The sequence below is a fragment of the Bombina bombina genome, chromosome 5 (assembly GCF_027579735.1).
Source record: "Bombina bombina isolate aBomBom1 chromosome 5, aBomBom1.pri, whole genome shotgun sequence".
In the NCBI taxonomy this organism is placed as follows: domain Eukaryota; kingdom Metazoa; phylum Chordata; class Amphibia; order Anura; family Bombinatoridae; genus Bombina; species Bombina bombina.
The window spans coordinates 219,382,406-219,402,160 of record NC_069503.1 but is presented as its reverse complement, the minus strand read 5'-3'; the positions used below and the strand labels follow the sequence as shown (position 1 = coordinate 219,402,160).

At 39.9% G+C, this 19,755-nt stretch overlaps 1 protein-coding gene across 1 annotated transcript in view; it reads right to left on the bottom strand.

Moving 5' to 3' along the window:
* Positions 1 to 19,755, bottom strand: part of CUL2 (cullin 2) — a 284,056-nt gene that overhangs the window by 83,162 nt on the left and 181,139 nt on the right. The window contains exon 12 of the mRNA XM_053713847.1: positions 3,139 to 3,198. Coding sequence (XP_053569822.1) covers positions 3,139 to 3,198 — 60 coding nt within the window. The remainder of the gene's footprint in view (positions 1 to 3,138; positions 3,199 to 19,755) is intronic.

The window sequence follows — 19,755 nt, the reverse complement described above, 5'->3', positions numbered from 1 at the left end:
AAGATATCGTCCAAATAAGGAAATACCACAATACCCTGTTCTCTGATTACAGACAGAAGGGCACCGAGAATCTTTGTGAAAATTCTTGGAGCTGTAGCAAGGCCAAACGGTAGAGCCACAAATTGGTAATGCTTATCTAGAAAAGAGAATCTCAGGAACTGATAATGATCTGGATGAATCGGAATATGCAGATATGCATCCTGTAAATCTATTGTGGACATATAATTCCCTTGCTGAACAAAAGGCAATATAGTCCTTACAGTTACCATCTTGAACGTTGGTATCCTTACATAACGATTCAATAATTTTAGATCCAGAACTGGTCTGAAGGAATTCTCCTTCTTTGGTACAATGAAGAGATTTGAATAAAACCCCATCCCCTGTTCCGGAACTGGAACTGGCATAATTACTCCAGCCAACTCTAGATCTGAAACACAATTCAGAAATGCTTGAGCTTTCACTGGATTTACTGGGACATGGGAAAGAAAAAATCTCTTTGCAGGAGGTCTCATCTTGAAACCAATTCTGTACCCTTCTGAAACAATGTTCTGAATCCAAAGATTGTGAACAGAATTGATCCAAATTTCTTTGAAAAAACGTAACCTGCCCCCTACCAGCTGAACTGGAATGAGGGCCGTACCTTTATGTGAACTTAGAAGCAGGCTTTGCCTTTCTAGCAGGCTTGGATTTATTCCAGACTGGAGATGGTTTCCAAACTGAAACTGCTCCTGAGGACGAAGGATCAGGCTTTTGTTCTTTGTTGAAACGAAAGGAACGAAAACGATTGTTAGCCCTGTTTTTACCTTTAGACTTTTTATCCTGTGGTAAAAAAGTTCCTTTCCCACCAGTAACAGTTGAAATAATAGAATCCAACTGAGAACCAAATAATTTGTTTCCCTGGAAAGAAATGGAAAGTAGAGTTGATTTAGAAGCCATATCAGCATTCCAGGTCTTAAGCCATAAAGCTCTTCTGGCTAAGATAGCCAGAGACATAAACCTAACATCAACTCTAATAATATCAAAAATGGCATCACAGATGAAATTATTAGCATGCTGGAGAAGAATAATAATATCATGAGAATCACGATTTGTTACTTGTTGCGCTAGAGTTTCCAACCAAAAAGTTGAAGCTGCAGCAACATCAGCCAATGATATAGCAGGTCTAAGAAGATTACCTGAACATAGATAAGCTTTTCTTAGAAAAGATTCAATTTTTCTATCTAAAGGATCCTTAAACGAGGTACCATCTGACGTAGGAATGGTAGTACGTTTAGCAAGGGTAGAAATAGCCCCATCAACTTTAGGGATTTTGTCCCAAAATTCTAACCTGTCAGGCGGAACAGGATATAATTGCTTAAAACGTTTAGAAGGAGTAAATGAATTACCCAATTTATCCCATTCCTTAGAAATTACTGCAGAAATAGCATTAGGAACAGGAAAGACTTCTGGAATAACCGCAGGAGCTTTAAAAACCTTATCCAAACGTATAGAATTAGTATCAAGAGGACTAGAATCCTCTATTTCTAAAGCAATTAGTACTTCTTTAAGTAAAGAGCGAATAAATTCCATCTTAAATAAATATGAAGATTTATCAGCATCAATCTCTGAGATAGAATCCTCTGAACCAGAAGAGACCAAAGAATCAGAATGATGGTGTTCATTTAAAAATTCATCTGTAGAGAGAGAAGATTTAAAAGACTTTTTACGTTTACTAGAAGGAGAAATAACAGACAAAGCCTTCTTTATGGATTCAGAAACAAAATCTCTTATATTATCAGGAACATTCTGCACCTTAGATGTTGAGGGAACTGCAACAGGCAATGGTACATCACTAAAGGAAATATTATCTGCTTTAACAAGTTTGTCATGACAATTATTACAAACAACAGCTGGAGGAATAGCTACCAAAAGTTTACAGCAGATACACTTAGCTTTGGTAGATCCAGCAGGCAGTGGTTTTCCTGTAGTATCTTCTGGCTCAGATGCAACGTGAGACATCTTGCAATATGTAAGAGAAAAAACAACATATAAAGCAAAATAGATCAAATTCCTTATAAGACAGTTTCAGGAATGGGAAAAAAATGCCAAACATCAAGCTTCTAGCAACCAGAAGCAAATGAAAAATGAGACTGAAATAATGTGGAGACAAAAGCGACGCCCATATTTTTTGGCGCCAAATAAGACGCCCACATTATTTGGCGCCTAAATGCTTTTGGCGCCAAAAATGACGCCACATCCGGAACGCCGACATTTTTGGCGCAAGATAACGTCAAAAATGACGCAACTTCCGGCGACACGTATGACGCCGGAAACGGAAAAGAATTTTTGCGCCAAAAAAGTCCGCGCCAAGAATGACGCAATAAAATGAAGCATTTTCAGCCCCCGCGAGCCTAACAGCCCACAGGGAAAAAAGTCAAATTTTTGAGGTAAGAAAAAATATGATAATTTAAAGCATAATCCCAAATATGAAACTGACTGTCTGGAAATAAGGAAAGTTGAACATTCTGAGTCAAGGCAAATAAATGTTTGAATACATATATTTAGAACTTTATAAATAAAGTGCCCAACCATAGCTTAGAGTGTCACAGAAAATAAGACTTACTTACACCAGGACACTCATCTACATGTTTGTAGAAAGCCAAACCAGTACTGAAACGAGAATCAGTAGAGGAAATGGTAAATATAAGAGTATATCGTCGATCTGAAAAGGGAGGTAAGAGATGAATCTCTACGACCGATAACAGAGAACCTTATGAAATAGACCCCGTAGAAGGAGATCACTGCATTCAATAGGCAATACTCTCTTCACATCCCTCTGACATTCACTGCACGCTGAGAGGAAAACCGGGCTCCAACTTGCTGCGGAGCGCATATCAACGTAGAATCTAGCACAAACTTACTTCACCACCTCCCTTGGAGGCAAAGTTTGTAAAACTGATTTGTGGGTGTGGTGAGGGGTGTATTTATAGGCATTTTAAGGTTTGGGAAACTTTGCCCCTCCTGGTAGGAATGTATATCCCATACGTCACTAGCTCATGGACTCTTGTTAATTACAAGAAAGAAATACACATTTCATAACAACTTTTACAAGCAAACTTAAGCTCAAAAATATGAGTACTAGGAAATGAAGGTACTTACCAGCTCAGGCGCTTTACAGACTGACTTGGGTTCTCTGTAGTTCACAACACATGTAAGAGCCTGTGGACAACAAATGCAGTGCAATATTAAGGTCCTATAAGGCATATTAATATAAACTGCACTAAGAAGATATGCATGTTGGCTTTGCTATTGAAAAAACAGTACAAGTATTTTTAAATAAATACTTTAGATTCAACTGCCCGCCTCCCTTCCAAATTGCTTCTATTCTTTTCATATGCTGTAGCCGTCACAGCCAATGTGAGGTTGCGCCAGACAGCCCATTACAAATAACTGAAGCTTGCTCCTGAGTCCCAGAAAAGCCCCACGACCAGCTGTGCATCCACAAAGGGAATCTCCCTATTATATTGATGTAAACAGTGAATCAGCGATGTGATTGTGATTCACTGTTCACTTAAGCATGCAAGTTTCTTATACCTCGCTGACCACAATGAGCAGGAAATATAAATATGCAATCTTGCTTTATAATATATAAAATATGCTACGTACATCTAATGATTTAATAGATGTTGGGTGCAGGCATTCAGTGGGTGGGACCGCTCTGTATGTCACTGCACTTGCAGAAAGAATAGTAAGGGGGTAGAGGTAATGAGATATTGTTTTATAAATATATTTCAAATTGATTCAATTAAAAAAAAAAACATTTAATACAGCTAGAATTGCATAATTAAATGAAGATTTCAGTCAAAATTGAACTGCACATAGATGAATTACATCTTTGAATAGAAACATATTTGCAATATAAATGTATTAGCACAAATGCTTCTAGTGAAAGATATCACTGTATTAGTGTTACCATTTTTCTCTGCACGTGCACGTGAAGCATAGCTAGATATTGTCAGTGCACCAGTATTTTAAATACTGAAGCTGCTCATAGCACCAGTAGGGCTTGTATCATGTCAGCAATTAACAAACATAGTCATTACCAAATGGTACAAGCACCTTGGGCTCTCTGAGCAAGTGCTGCATTTAAAATGCTGGTGCACTGTGAATACTTAAATAGATATTTGAAACAGCTATAGCTTTTATAATAAATATTTTTGCTAATACATGTATATTACAAATTTGCTTCTATCTAAAACTGAAAGGCATCCACATGGATTCCAATTTTGTCTGGAATGCCCCTTTAATACATGTATAATAAAAAGACAATGCAAAATCACTTACTCTGAATTTGAAATGAACAGTAGATAATTTTTGTCTGATTAATTTCAGTTAGTTTAATGTTTTCTTATACAGAAATACAGGGTGGAGAGATGGTAATACCAGTTAGTGAACAAGGGTGCTATAGTACTTTATGACTTATCAACTAAGCACTTCTTGATGGGATAAAGGCATAAAAAATGGACAACTCTAATAAAGTTGTAAGCAGAGAGAACAACTAGAAAAGTATTAAAAGATGAGAAAATATTTATACAAAGTCATTCTTATATTACAGTCGTACAAATAGTTATTTTTCATTCTATAAGATTAATAAGGTAATAGACATACAATCCGCACTCATACAAATATTAAAAACGCTTAAATCTAAGTTGAATATAATGTGAATGATTTAATTTCTAATCCCCTGTGGTTCACCCTACGATCAAAATGAAAGTACAAAGCGGTATAGACTAAGCTCCAACAATCCGGGAGCTATAATTAAATAGCATTATTTATTGCAATACAGAGGCTGAGAATGTTTGCACATGCTCAGTAGGAACTGGTGCCTCAGAAATTGTGCACATTTTGATAATGGAAATGAATTGGGTAGTTGATAAAATCATGCAAGTTAAATGTTTAGTGTTCCTTCAAAAATATCAAGGACAAATAAATAGTGAATTCAGATCCAGGAGCATGTTTGTTATGTAGAGAAAAAGATACTTATTAATTGTGAGAGACTTTAATACTATTCATTTTACTAGTGTACCAGACATTACAATCAATTATTGACCATTTGCTCTTTAGCCTCTCTAGGGAGTGAAGGACAAGTAGAATTTTACACAAAAGCAAGAGGGGTTCAATGTCCTTTCAAAATACATGACATTCATTGGATTATTTAGGCCTCCTTATGTATACCATTTTTTATAGTTTTTAAAGGTTTATTAGCAAATTGACTTTGTTCTTTGGCTATCCTTTGTAGAAAAGCAGATAGACAGGCTCAGGAGCACTGTACACTATATAGCAGCAGCTTTGCAAGAATGCTTTTAATGTTATCTATTGAGAAAACACTGCCACCATCTAGCACTCTAACAAATATTTGCCAAACTGCTGACAGAGTTCTTCAGACATGGGCAAGCTGCCTACCTAGGTATTCTCTTCAAGCAAGAATACCACGACAACAGGAGAATTTAAATATTGAAGTAAATTGGAAACCTGGAGACATAAAGTGCCTTTCCTAAGCTGTGACTGGTGGCTACATATAGATGATTGGCTCAGAGGGCATGTTTAGGTCTGGATCAGGGGTTTAAATTCCTGTAAAATAATTCTAAATGCCAGGAATATACATAAGGCTATTCTGAGACTTAAGCTTACAGGTTAAATAGAAATATGAGCAGACTAGATATTGTACATTACTTATATGAATTACTGCTGCATTTGGAAAATTGTTGCAGATATTGATATACAAACAAATGCCTAAGATAATGTTAGTGGCACAACTACTATGACATTTTCTGCAATAAGAAATATGTTGGGTGAAATGCTTAAAGGGACTTGAGAATTGTTATTGTTTTAAAAGATAATCACTTTATTACTCATTCCCCAGTTTTTCATAACCAATACAGTTATATTAATATACTTTATACCTCTTTAATTACCTTGTATCTAAGCCTCTGCAGACTGCCCCCTTACTTCAGTTCTTTTGACAGACTTGTATTTTAGCCAATCAGTGCTGACTAGAAAATACTGCCACAGGAGTGAGCACAATGTTATCTATATGGCACACATGAACTAGCAATGTCTAACTCTGAAACGGTTTACAAATCAGTTTGAGCCTACCTAAGTTTAGCTTTTAACAAAGAAAACCAAGAGAACAAAGAAAATTGTAAAGTTATATAACATTGCATATCCTAACTTAATCAGGAAGGTTCAGTTTTGACTTCACTGACCCTTTAAAGGAACAGTAAAGCTGTTTTTTTTTTCTTTTGTGATTCAGACAGAGCATGCTATTTTAAACAACTTTCTGATTTTACCAAGGAAGCCCTTGCTAATGGAGACACACAGCCCGAGTACTATAGCTCCGCTACAACCCCCACCTCTTGCTATTGCACTATTGCATGTGTTGCAGAGGGGGACATTGCTATAGGTAGAAAAAAAAAACATGCTCTCCCTATTCTACCGTATCCTTAGTCAGCTCCTCATTCATAATACAAAAAACCCCACAAACTTTTAAAAGATGCCTGAGTGGCTTTAACCAGCAATTTTATTATCTGTCAGTACAATTTCTGATTAATGTCATCAATGAATTTCACTAATCTGCACCAAAACATGTGTGTTTTAAATGATGCATATCTAATTTGTACAAGTTATATTTACAGAAAGCACACACCGTTTTGGTGCAGATATATAGAAATGTCTTGATGACTTTAACAAGAATATTTATTAACCATTTTATTTGTTTATATATATAGTCCACTAAGAATTTTGGATTTTGCCTATATTTAATATTAAGGGTACTAGCAACTTTTCCATTTGACTGGTAAACTACAGTCATATTTTAAGCCCTGTGTGTGTGAGAGTGTGTGTGAGTGAGTGAGCGTGTGTGTGAATATAGTGCTGTCTACAACTTTTCCATTTGACTGGTAAACTACAGTCATATTTTAAGCCCTGTGTGAGAGTGTGTTTGTGTGTGAGAGTGTGTGTGAGTGAGTGAGCGTGTGTGTGAATATAGTGCTGTCTACAACTTTTCCAGGGTCCCTTTTTATTCCCAGTTCAGCCCTGACTGTATGAAACGCATCAGACTCTTCAGCACACTGTCCTTTAGCTTTACTTCAGAATCACATTGATGGTTCTCCACCTTGTGGTAAAATACTAAAATTACACAAAAAGATAAAACCAATATGTATATAATGGAATGAGACAGTCTAATAAAAAAGTGAGTGTTGGAGGTCATATTAGAAGTCAGCATAATGTATAAATAAACCTTCCATGTATACTTAATCATCATGTTGGTTTTGCATTTAAATATCTCTTTTAAAATTAAAGGGACAGTAAAGTCAAAATTAAACTTATGGTTCAGGCAGAGCATGTGATTTTAAACAACTTTGCAATTTACTTATATCACCACATGTGCTTCATTCTCTTGGTATCCTTTGTTAAAGAGACAAACTAGGAAGGCATGCACGTCTTTCGCACTCTATGGCAGCAGTGTTTGGATCATATAAAATTACTACATACATTGTTTCAAACACTGGTTCCACGGACTGCTAAACACACATGCACGCTCATGAGCCCCTACAAAAACTACCTAGGTTTACTCCTTTACAAAGCAAACCAAAAAACTAAGCACATTTTATAACACAAGTAAATTGGGAAGTTGTTTAAAATTGCTGCTCTATCTGAATTATGACTTTACTGTCCCTTTAATCGGGCACAATATTTACTTGACAAAAGGGGGAGGAACATATCAGTGTTATCTCATGCATCTGCCTCCTAAATCCCCTTCATTTGCTACTTGAAACAAGTTATTAGAACTATTATAAGATGTAAACTGCTGTAAAATTCTTTCCTGGCGCCGTCAGAAAACCGTATTCAGCTTGGGATGGCAGAATCTTCATTTCATTTAGCTTCCATCTTCTTTGTTTAAGATCATTCTTATTTATGCAAATTAAATATTCAAATGAACAACATTATACTGTTTGAGCATTATGCTAAAATGGCAATGGTTTTTCGTTGACTTACAATAGGATGTCTGGACTGAAATTAATCTACTTCACCTTTATATAACCCACAGCTGCTTCTCACACTTCTAGATTAAGCTGTACATCTCTTTATTGTCTGAAACTCTATGTACCGTTTTATAATTGTTGTAGGTCAACAGACATGTGGTGATCTTTTTCATTTTGTTTAAAAGAATAACAAAAAAATGACTGGGGACTTCCGGTGGGTGGATCTAGAAGATGGCCTTGAGCTTCTGTTGCTCTGAAGAAATCCTCTTCTAATCTTTACCAGATTGCCATCATTCTAAACCATCTGTATCTCCCTTGACATATAAGTTGTCCAGGAACCTTAAGCAAATAGAAGAAATCTATTCTCTTCTACCCCAGAAGGCATTTTACTAAAATAGAACCCACGAGGGACTTTAAAACAATGAAATCAGAGTGTATCACTGCCGCAGAGATACTTGCCGTTTTTATGCCCGCAACTGATCGTTTATCTCACAGCTATGAGAGACTGCATGAAGTGGTTTGAGCCGCTGGAAGGTCCTACCCTACAAAAAAAAAGAAAAAAAAAAAAAAAAAAGGCAAATCTGCAAATTGGCTCTTCAACACAAGACCTGAGAAACTCACTACCCAATCACTTGCAAAGGTCCACTGTGACTGATGATCCAAGTGTTATTTGCTCCGACCCGGCCAAAACACCTCTACCACATTATATAATGGAGGGGTTGATTCCTCTGAACTCAATGGCGACGCCATTCTTAGTACAAGCAGTGAACCCCATTTTGGATGCCAGGAGAACAAGCAACGTTAATGGGGGATCATCACTTGAAACAACATTACAACAAGCTAAACTTGCTATGCCTACCTGCACATACAACAGGGGAGAACACATCTGAACACCCCCTTCAGCGCTCGCAGGCCTTTCTATCAGGGGAGCTGCTCTTTCCACGCTGCCCTGTATTTCATCCTAGATGGCTGTCAGACCTGTGTGGTCGATCGTTGGCCTTGGGCAAAGTGGATGTCGGCTAGAGTGAGAGGACCACACGTGACCTGACTCCCATGTGTTTGGACTAACAGGCTATCCGGCTACATCACACTGGACAATACATAGTGTTAAGTTGTGCTAAACGCTGATCCTCACATGGATCAATCTTCTTTGTAAATAGGTTAGACAGTTTATGCTGTTGTCCTCTCTTTCCTTGTTTGTTCTTATTTTTAGTAATTTATTTTTATCAAACTCAAAGCTATTAGTTATTCTCAGCCACATCTCTCTATGCTTGCTATACCGGGATATCTAAAATAAGTTACATTTTGGCCGCTTCTAATGCATACTATATGTTTGTTTTTTAACTTATGGAAATCAATTAGCAGAAACAGTTCAAGTGTGATGATGTCATTTTGCTTATATTTGTTTACGGACATGTTTGTGAACGGGCCAAGCCTTGCAACTTGTTGCTTTCCGAATTGAATGCATAACTATATTTAATAATACTAATTCCCACAAAAGTTTTCCAGGCTTGCCATACCGCACCTATAAAAGATTGCATCGCGACTGCTTCCCTAGGGATCCAACTAAGCTTACTACATCCAGGTTTAAAATAAATATACTTATACAAGTCCATCCACATACTCAAAGCCTTACAGATAAAGGGTTTGCATCGCAACTCAGCTCAGTATATTGAGATCAGAGTAAAATCTACATATCCCTATATCTATCATGTTTTGTTTCTGTATCCTATTACCCCTTTGGGTTAAACCTTTACTGAATCTTCACGTTTAGATATATAGGTGTTAGCTGAATTGCAATCATTTATTTATACCATAGAAATGTAAACATTTGCTAAATAACCATTACAAGTAATAATGTGATGTTAGCTTGTTCACATTTGGTTGTTTTGGTATAGTTTAGTGTTTTGTTTAGTTTAATATTTAAAAATTAGAGGCATAGGTTCCGCACACAATGATATCTGTGTAGGCCCTCGTGTCTCTCTCAATATATGGACTTCTTTTGTATAGTAGTAACGGCTTAAATCTAGACCATGTATACTCATAAATAACCTCTGTTATAACAATTCTTTATTCTAACATATGGAAATTTAAAACATAACATCTGTTTCAGAATCTTGATTGTAACATTTTGGTGGCTCTATTCTGTGTATGTATACGTGTTTATCAGTACCTATTCTTCTTCAATAAAAAAAAAAAATACTGAGAACACGGAGATCATAAATAACACTCTTTAGAAATGTAAGTGCATACATGAAAACTTTAGTAATTCAAGGGCTAGAAATATTTATTTATATGTTAGAAATTTATCAAAAATATGACAGAAATAGGAAGATGTATACGATCAGATCTAAAAATCGCATGCCTTACGGAATGAGTTATCTATTTGGAACGGCACAGCTGCCCCAAATTCTATGTGGGCAAAACTACACGGACACTATGTGACAGAACTTTAGAACATCTACAAGATATTGAACATTAAAATGACTCCTACAGTATAGCTAGCCCCCTAATGGGGTGCCATAATTAATATCCAAAATCCTCCAGATTGATAGGAGTTGAAACAGGCAATCAAGGTATACGTGTGTGTGGGGGGGGGGGGATTTGGACAATGTCCTATTAACCCCTTAACGACCGAGGACGTGCAGGGTACGTCCTCAAAAAAAAGGCAGTTAACGCCTGACGACGTACCCTGCACGTCCTCGGTGTGGAAAGCAGCTGGAAGCGATCCTGCTCGCTTCCAGCTGCTTTCCGGTTATTGCAGTGATGCCTCGATATCGAGGCATCCTGCAATAACCATTTTTAGCCATCCGGTGCAGAGAGAGCCACTCTGTGGCCCTCTCTGCACCGGACATTAACGGCTAAGTTCGTTGGTGGGTGGGAGCCGGTGTGGGAGGCGGGTGGCAGCCATCGATGGCCTTTGTGATGCATAGGGGGGCGGGGACGACCGGGGGGGGGGGGGCGCGCACGGACGCGCGCACGTGCACGGGGAGGCCGGTCGGGCGCGTGCACGGGGAGGGAGCGGGTGGGAACCACTACACTACAGAAAATTTTTAGTTAGAAGTGGGGATCAAAGGGGTAGTTATATTTATTTAGTGATCGGTTTGGCTGGTGGGATATTGGACTGTGGGGGGGGGGGGAAGCTACACTACAGAAACAAATAACAAATAATAAAAAAAACATTTTTATTTGCAAACTGGGTACTGGCAGACAGCTGCCAGTACCCAAGATGGCCCCAATAAGGCAGAGGGGGAGGGTTAGGGAGCTATTTTGGGGGGATCAGGGAGGTTGGGGGCTAAGGGGGGACCCTACATAGCAGCATATGTAAATATGCTAAAAAAAATGTATTTTTTTTTTAATACCTTTTATTTTAGTACTGGCAGACTTTCTGCCAGTACTTAAGATGGCGGGGACAATTGTGGGGTGGGGGAGGGAAGAGAGCTGTTTGGGAGGGATCAGGGGGTGGCATGTGTCAGGTGGGAGTCTGATCTCTACACTAAAGCTAAAATTAAACCTGCAAGCTCCCTACAAACTACCTAATTAACCCATTCACTGCTGGCCATAATACACATGTGATGCGCAGCAGCATTTAGCGGCCTTCTAATTACCAAAAAGCAACGCCAAAGCCATATATGTCTGCTATTTCTGAACAAAGGGGATCCCAGAGAAGCATTTACAACCATTTGTGCCATAATTGCACAAGCTGTTTGTAAATAATTTTAGTGAGAAACCTAAAGTTTGAAAAAGTGAACAATTTTTTTTTTATTTGATTGCTTTTGGCGGTGAAATGGTGGCATGAAATATACCAAAATGGGCCTAGATCAATACTTGCGGTTGTCTACTACACTACACTAGAGCTAAAATTAACCCTAGAAGCTCCCTACATGCTCCTTAATTAACCCATTCATTGCTGGGCATAATACATGTGTGGTGCGCAGTGGCATTTAGCAGCCTTCTAATTACCAAAAAGCAAAGCCAAAGCCATATATGTCTGCTATTTATGAACAAAGGGGATCCCAGTGAAGCATTTACAACCATTTATGCCATAATTTAATGAGTTGTTTGTAAATAATTTCAGTGAAAAACCTAAAGTTTGTGAAAAAATTTGTGAAAAAGTGAAAAAAATGTTTATTTGATCGCATTCGGCGGTGAAATGGTGGCATGAAATATACCAAAATGGGCCTAGATCAATACTTTGGGATGTCTTCTAAAAAAATATATATACATGTCAAGGGATATTCAGGTATTCCTGACAGATATCAGTGTTTTAATGTAACTAGCGCTAATTTTGAAAAAAAAGTGGTTTGGAAATGGCAAAGTGCTACTTGTATTTATTGCCCTATAACTTGCAAAAAAAGAAAATGTAAACATTGGGTATTTCTAAACTCAGGACAAAATTTAGAAACTATTTAGCATGGGTGTTTTTTGGTGGTTGTAGATGTGTAACAGGTTTTGGGGGTCAAAGTTAGAAAAACAGAATTTATGTTTACCTGATAAATTTCTTTCTCCAACGGTGTGTCCGGTCCACGGCGTCATCCTTACTTGTGGGATATTCTCTTCCCCAACAGGAAATGGCAAAGAGCCCAGCAAAGCTGGTCACATGATCCCTCCTAGGCTCCGCCTACCCCAGTCATTCGACCGACGTTAAGGAGGAATATTAGCATAGGAGAAACCATATGGTACCGTGGTGACTGTAGTTAAAGAAAATAAATTATCAGACCTGATTAAAAAAACCCGGGCGGGCCGTGGACCGGACACACCGTTGGAGAAAGAAATTTATCAGGTAAACATAAATTCTGTTTTCTCCAACATAGGTGTGTCCGGTCCACGGCGTCATCCTTACTTGTGGGAACCAATACCAAAGCTTTAGGACACGGATGAAGGGAGGGAGCAAATCAGGTCACCTAAATGGAAGGCACCACGGCTTGCAAAACCTTTCTCCCAAAAATAGCCTCAGAAGAAGCAAAAGTATCAAACTTGTAAAATTTGGTAAAAGTGTGCAGTGAAGACCAAGTCGCTGCCCTACATATCTGATCAACAGAAGCCTCGTTCTTGAAGGCCCATGTGGAAGCCACAGCCCTAGTGGAATGAGCTGTGATTCTTTCGGGAGGCTGCCGTCCGGCAGTCTCGTAAGCCAATCTGATGATGCTTTTAATCCAAAAAGAGAGAGAGGTAGAAGTTGCTTTTTGACCTCTCCTTTTACCTGAATAAACAACAAACAAGGAAGATGTTTGTCTAAAATCCTTTGTAGCATCTAAATAGAATTTTAGAGCGCGAACAACATCCAAATTGTGCAACAAACGTTCCTTCTTTGAAACTGGTTTCGGACACAGAGAAGGCACGATAATCTCCTGGTTAATGTTTTTGTTAGAAACAACTTTCGGAAGAAAACCAGGTTTAGTACGTAAAACCACCTTATCTGCATGGAACACCAGATAAGGAGGGGAACACTGCAGAGCAGATAATTCTGAAACTCTTCTAGCAGAAGAAATTGCAACTAAAAACAAAACTTTCCAAGATAATAACTTAATATCAACGGAATGTAAGGGTTCAAACGGAACCCCCTGAAGAACTGAAAGAACTAAATTGAGACTCCAAGGAGGAGTCAAAGGTTTGTAAACAGGCTTAATTCTAACCAAAGCCTGAACAAAGGCTTGAACATCTGGCACAGCTGCCAGCTTTTTGTGAAGTAACACCGACAAGGCAGAAATCTGTCCCTTCAGGGAACTTGCCGATAATCCTTTTTCCAATCCTTCTTGAAGGAAGGATAGAATCCTAGGAATCTTAACCTTGTCCCAAGGGAATCCTTTAGATTCACACCAACGGATATATTTTTTCCAAATTTTGTGGTAAATCTTTCTAGTTACAGGCTTTCTGGCCTGAACAAGAGTATCGATAACAGAATCTGAGAAACCTCGCTTCGATAAAATCAAGCGTTCAATCTCCAGGCAGTCAGCTGGAGTGAAACCAGATTCGGATGTTCGAACGGACCCTGAACAAGAAGGTCTCGTCTCAAAGGTAGCTTCCAAGGTGGAGCCGATGACATATTCACCAGATCTGCATACCAAGTCCTGCGTGGCCACGCAGGAGCTATCAAGATCACCGACGCCCTCTCCTGATTGATCCTGGCTACCAGCCTGGGAATGAGAGGAAACGGCGGAAACACATAAGCTAGTTTGAAGGTCCAAGGTGCTACTAGTGCATCCACTAGAGCCGCCTTGGGATCCCTGGATCTGGACCCGTAACAGGGAACTTTGAAGTTCTGACGAGAGGCCATTAGATCCATGTCTGGAATGCCCCACAGCTGAGTGACTAGGGCAAAGATTTCCGGATGGAGTTCCCACTCCCCCGGATGCAATGTCTGACGACTCAGAAAATCCGCTTCCCAATTTTCCACTCCCGGGATGTGGATAGCAGACAGGTGGCAGGAGTGAGACTCCGCCCATAGAACAATCTTGGTCACTTCCTCCATCGCTAGGGAACTCCTTGTTCCCCCCTGATGGTTGATGTACGCAACAGTCGTCATGTTGTCTGATTGAAACCGTATGAACTTGGTCCTCGCTAGCTGAGGCCAAGCCTTGAGAGCATTGAATATCGCTCTCAGTTCCAGAATATTTATCGGTAGAAGAGATTCTTCCCGAGACCAAAGACCCTGAGCTTTCAGGGATCCCCAGACCGCGCCCCAGCCCGTCAGACTGGCGTCGGTCGTGACAATGACCCACTCTGGTCTGCGGAATGTCATCCCTTGTGACAGGTTGTCCAGGGACAGCCACCAACGGAGTGAGTCTCTGGTCCTCTGATTTACTTGTATCTTTGGAGACAAGTCTGTATAGTCCCCATTCCACTGACTGAGCATGCACAGTTGTAATGGTCTTAGATGAATGCGCGCAAAAGGAACTATGTCCATTGCCGCTACCATCAACCCGATCACTTCCATGCACTGAGCTACGGAAGGAAGAGGAACGGAATGAAGTATCCGACAAGAGTCCAGAAGCTTTGTTATTCTGGCCTCTGTTAGAAAAATCCTCATTTCTGAGGAATCTATAATTGTTCCCAAGAAGGGAACCCTTGTTGACGGGGATAGAGAACTCTTTTCCACGTTCACTTTCCAGCCGTGAGATCTGAGAAAGGCCAGGACGATGTCCGTGTGAGCCTTTGCTCGCGGGAGGGACGACGCTTGAATCAGAATGTCGTCCAGGTAGGGTACTACTGCAATGCCCCTTGGTCTTAGCACCGCTAGAAGGGACCCTAGTACCTTTGTGAAAATCCTTGGAGCAGTGGCTAATCCGAAAGGAAGCGCCACGAACTGGTAATGTTTGTCCAGGAATGCAAACCTTAGGAACCGATGATGTTCCTTGTGGATAGGAATATGTAGATACGCATCCTTTAAATCCACCGTGGTCATGAATTGACCTTCCTGGATGGAAGGAAGGATAGTTCGAATGGTTTCCATCTTGAACGATGGGACCTTGAGAAATTTGTTTAAGATCTTGAGATCTAGGATTGGTCTGAACGTTCCCTCTTTTTTGGGAACTATGAACAGATTGGAGTAGAACCCCATCCCTTGTTCTCTTAATGGAACAGGATGAATCACTCCCATTTTTAACAGGTCTTCTACACAATGTAAGAACGCCTGTCTTTTTATGTGGTCTGAAGACAACTGAGACCTGTGGAACCTCCCCCTTGGGGGAAGTCCCTTGAATTCCAGAAGATAACCCTGGGAGACTATTTCTAGCGCCCAAGGATCCAGAACATCTCTTGCCCAAGCCTGAGCGAAGAGAGAGAGTCTGCCCCCCACCAGATCCGGTCCCGGATCGGGGGCCAATATTTCATGCTGTCTTGGTAGCAGTGGCAGGTTTCTTGGCCTGCTTTCCCTTGTTCCAGCCTTGCATTGGTCTCCAAGCTGGCTTGGCCTGAGAAGTATTACCCTCTTGTTTAGAGGACGTAGCACCTTGGGCTGGTCCGTTTTTACGAAAGGGACGAAAATTAGGTCTATTTTTTGCCTTGAAAGGCCGATCCTGAGGAAGGGCGTGGCCCTTACCCCCAGTGATATCAGAGATAATCTCTTTCAAGTCAGGACCAAACAGCGTTTTCCCCTTGAAAGGAATGTTTAGTAGCTTGTTCTTGGAAGACGCATCAGCCGACCAAGACTTCAACCAAAGCGCTCTGCGCGCCACAATAGCAAACCCAGAATTCTTAGCCGCTAACTTAGCCAATTGCAAAGAGGCGTCTAGAGTGAAAGAATTAGCCAATTTGAGAGCATTGATTCTGTCCATAATCTCCTCATAAGGAGGAGAGTCACTATCGAGCACCTTAATCAGTTCATCAAACCAGAAATATGCGGCTGTAGTGACAGGGACAATGCATGAAATGGGTTGTAGAAGGTAACCCTGCTGAACAAACATCTTTTTAAGCAAACCTTCTAATTTTTTATCCATAGGATCTTTGAAAGCACAGCTATCCTCTATGGGAATAGTGGTGCGTTTGTTTAAAGTAGAAACCGCTCCCTCGACCTTGGGGACTGACTGCCATAAGTCCTTTCTGGGGTCGACCATAGGAAACAATTTTTTAAATATGGGGGGAGGGACGAAAGGAATACCGGGCCTTTCCCATTCTTTATTAACAATGTCCGCCACCCGCTTGGGTATAGGAAAAGCTTCTGGGAGCCCCGGCACCTCTAGGAACTTGTCCATTTTACATAGTTTCTCTGGGATGACCAAATTTTCACAATCATCCAGAGTGGATAATACCTCCTTAAGCAAAATGCGGAGATGTTCCAATTTAAATTTAAATGTAATCACATCAGATTCAGCCTGCTGAGAAATGTTCCCTAAATCAGTAATTTCTCCCTCAGACAAAACCTCCCTGGCCCCCTCAGATTGGGTTAGGGGCCCTTCAGAGATATTAATATCAGCGTCGTCATGCTCTTCAGTAACTAAAACAGAGCATCCACGCTTACGCTGACAAGGGTTCATTTTGGCTAAAATGTTTTTGACAGAATTATCCATTACAGCCGTTAATTGTTGCATAGTAAGGAGTATTGGCGCGCTAGATGTACTAGGGGCCTCCTGAGTGGGCAAGACTCGTGTAGACGAAGGAGGGAATGATGCAGTACCATGCTTACTCCCCTCACTTGAGGAATCATCTTGGGCATCATTGTCATTATCACATAAATCACATTTATTTAAATGAATAGGAATTCTGGCTTCCCCACATTCAGAACACAGTCTATCTGGTAGTTCAGACATGTTAAACAGGCATAAACTTGATAAGAAAGTACAAAAAACGTTTTAAAATAAAACCGTTACTGTCACTTTAAATTTTAAACTGAACACACTTTATTACTGCAATTGCGAAAAAACATGAAGGAATTGTTCAAAATTCACCAAACTTTCACCACAGTGTCTTAAAGCCTTGAAAATATTGCACACCAATTTTGGAAGCTTTAACCCTTAAAATAACGGAACCGGAGCCGTTTTAAGCTTTAACCCCTTTACAGTCCCTGGTATCTGCTTTGCTGAGACCCAACCAAACCCAAAGGGGAATACGATACCAAATGACGCCTTCAGAAGTCTTTTATAAGTATCAGAGCTCCTCTCACATGCGACTGCATGCCATGCCTCTCAAAAACAAGTGCGCAACACCGGCGCGAAAATGAGACTCTGCCTATGCTTTGGGAAAGCCCCTAAAGAATAAGGTGTCTAAAACAGTGCCTGCCGATATTATTATATCAAAATACCCAGAATAAATGATTCCTCAAGGCTAAATAAGTGTTAATATCAATCGATTTAGCCCAAAAAAAGTCTACAGTCTAAATAAGCCCTTGTGAAGCCCTTATTTACAATCGTAATAAACATGGCTTACCGGATCCCATAGGGAAAATGACAGCTTCCAGCATTACATCGTCTTGTTAGAATGTGTCATACCTCAAGCAGCAAAGGACTGCAAACTGTTCCCCCAACTGAAGTTAATTGCTCTCAACAGTCCTGTGTGGAACAGCCATGGATTTTAGTTACGGTTGCTAAAATCATTTTCCTCATACAAACAGAATTCTTCATCTCTTTTCTGTTTCTGAGTAAATAGTACGTACCAGCACTATTTGAAAATAACAAACTCTTGATTGAATAATGAAAAACTACAGTTAAACACTAAAAAACTCTAAGCCATCTCCGTGGAGATGTTGCCTGTACAACGGCAAAGAGAATGACTGGGGTAGGCGGAGCCTAGGAGGGATCATGTGACCAGCTTTGCTGGGCTCTTTGCCATTTCCTGTTGGGGAAGAGAATATCCCACAAGTAAGGATGACGCCGTGGACCGGACACACCTATGTTGGAGAAAAGTGTGTTTTTTTCCATTTTTTCCTCATATTTTATAATTCTTTTATAGTAAATTATAAGATATGATGAAAATAATGGTATATTTTGAAAGTTCATTTAATGGCGAGAAAAACGGTATATAATATGTGTGGGTACAGTAAATGAGTAAGAGGAAAATTTCAGCTAAACACAAACACCGCAAAAGTGTAAAAATAGCCTTGGTCCCAAACGGACAGAAAATGGAAAAGTGCTATGTTTATTAAGGGGTTAAAACATTAATCCTGGGAATTGAGGGGTCTTAGGCTGGTGGGGCAATTATTAGACAAGGTAAATAAATGTGTTTTGACTTTCAACTAGATAAAGGAAAAATACCAGATACCACAGCAGCAATATTTTGCATACTTACAAGTTAGGCATTATGTCAACTCTCTGATCAGAATAGAAGACTATCTGAGACACTTCCCACTGGGATACGTTGCACTCACTAGCAAAGCAGGGGTATAGCTCTATAACCTTTCAATACAATCTCCTGATGACAGCAAAGTCAGACGCAGTGTTAGGGTGACACAGCAGTGGAGAGGAGACCAGCTTATCTTGAGAAAGGAAGATGTGGTTTTGAGTGAGTTATGGCGGCCACGATATCGGCAGATATAAGGGAAACACATTACAAATTATTGCATAGGGCATACATCACTCCACGACAATGGGCTAAGTGGACCAGACCAGAGGCAAACATATGTTGAAAGTGTTTACACCTGGATCCGTCTTATGAGCATTTGTTTTGGTGTTGCCCTAAGATAGTGAGGTTCTGGAAACAGATTGAATACTGGCTGCAGAAGGTGCTGGGAATAGAGGTTGAGTTAGATTAGGAAGGGATTTTACTATTAATGAGAGGCAAGGAAGGCCCAAGCCATATCAGTATGTTAACAATATATTGTTACCAGCTAGGAAACTAATTTTGAAACAGTGGTTGAGCGACAGGGCCCCAACATTGCAACTTCTCAAAACATCACTGACCAGAAAATGATTTATTGAACAAGCGGATGTTAAGGGTGACGTGTTAATTCGAATCAGACAATTTTTCAGGAAGTGGGAGAAGTATATACTCACCCTGTCTCCCGGCTTGCAAAGGATAGTAGTGGCACCATTTGCATCAGCCCCTTATATCTTAAAAGAGCAACTAAAAAGGGAATTGGTGTATTCTTTAATGAAAGATGAGTCAAATACCTACAGGTCAGATCACAGGGGGATCAAGTTAAGGCCAGTTTAGTTTGTTAAGTTTAGGATGGTTAGTTAATAAATAAAATAAAAAAATTGATGGAAAATTTGGAGATTGATGTGACCAAAACGTTTAGGTGCAGGGACAGACGGATGGAGATACAACACATAGATTGTTTTGCTATGGTAGCATATCA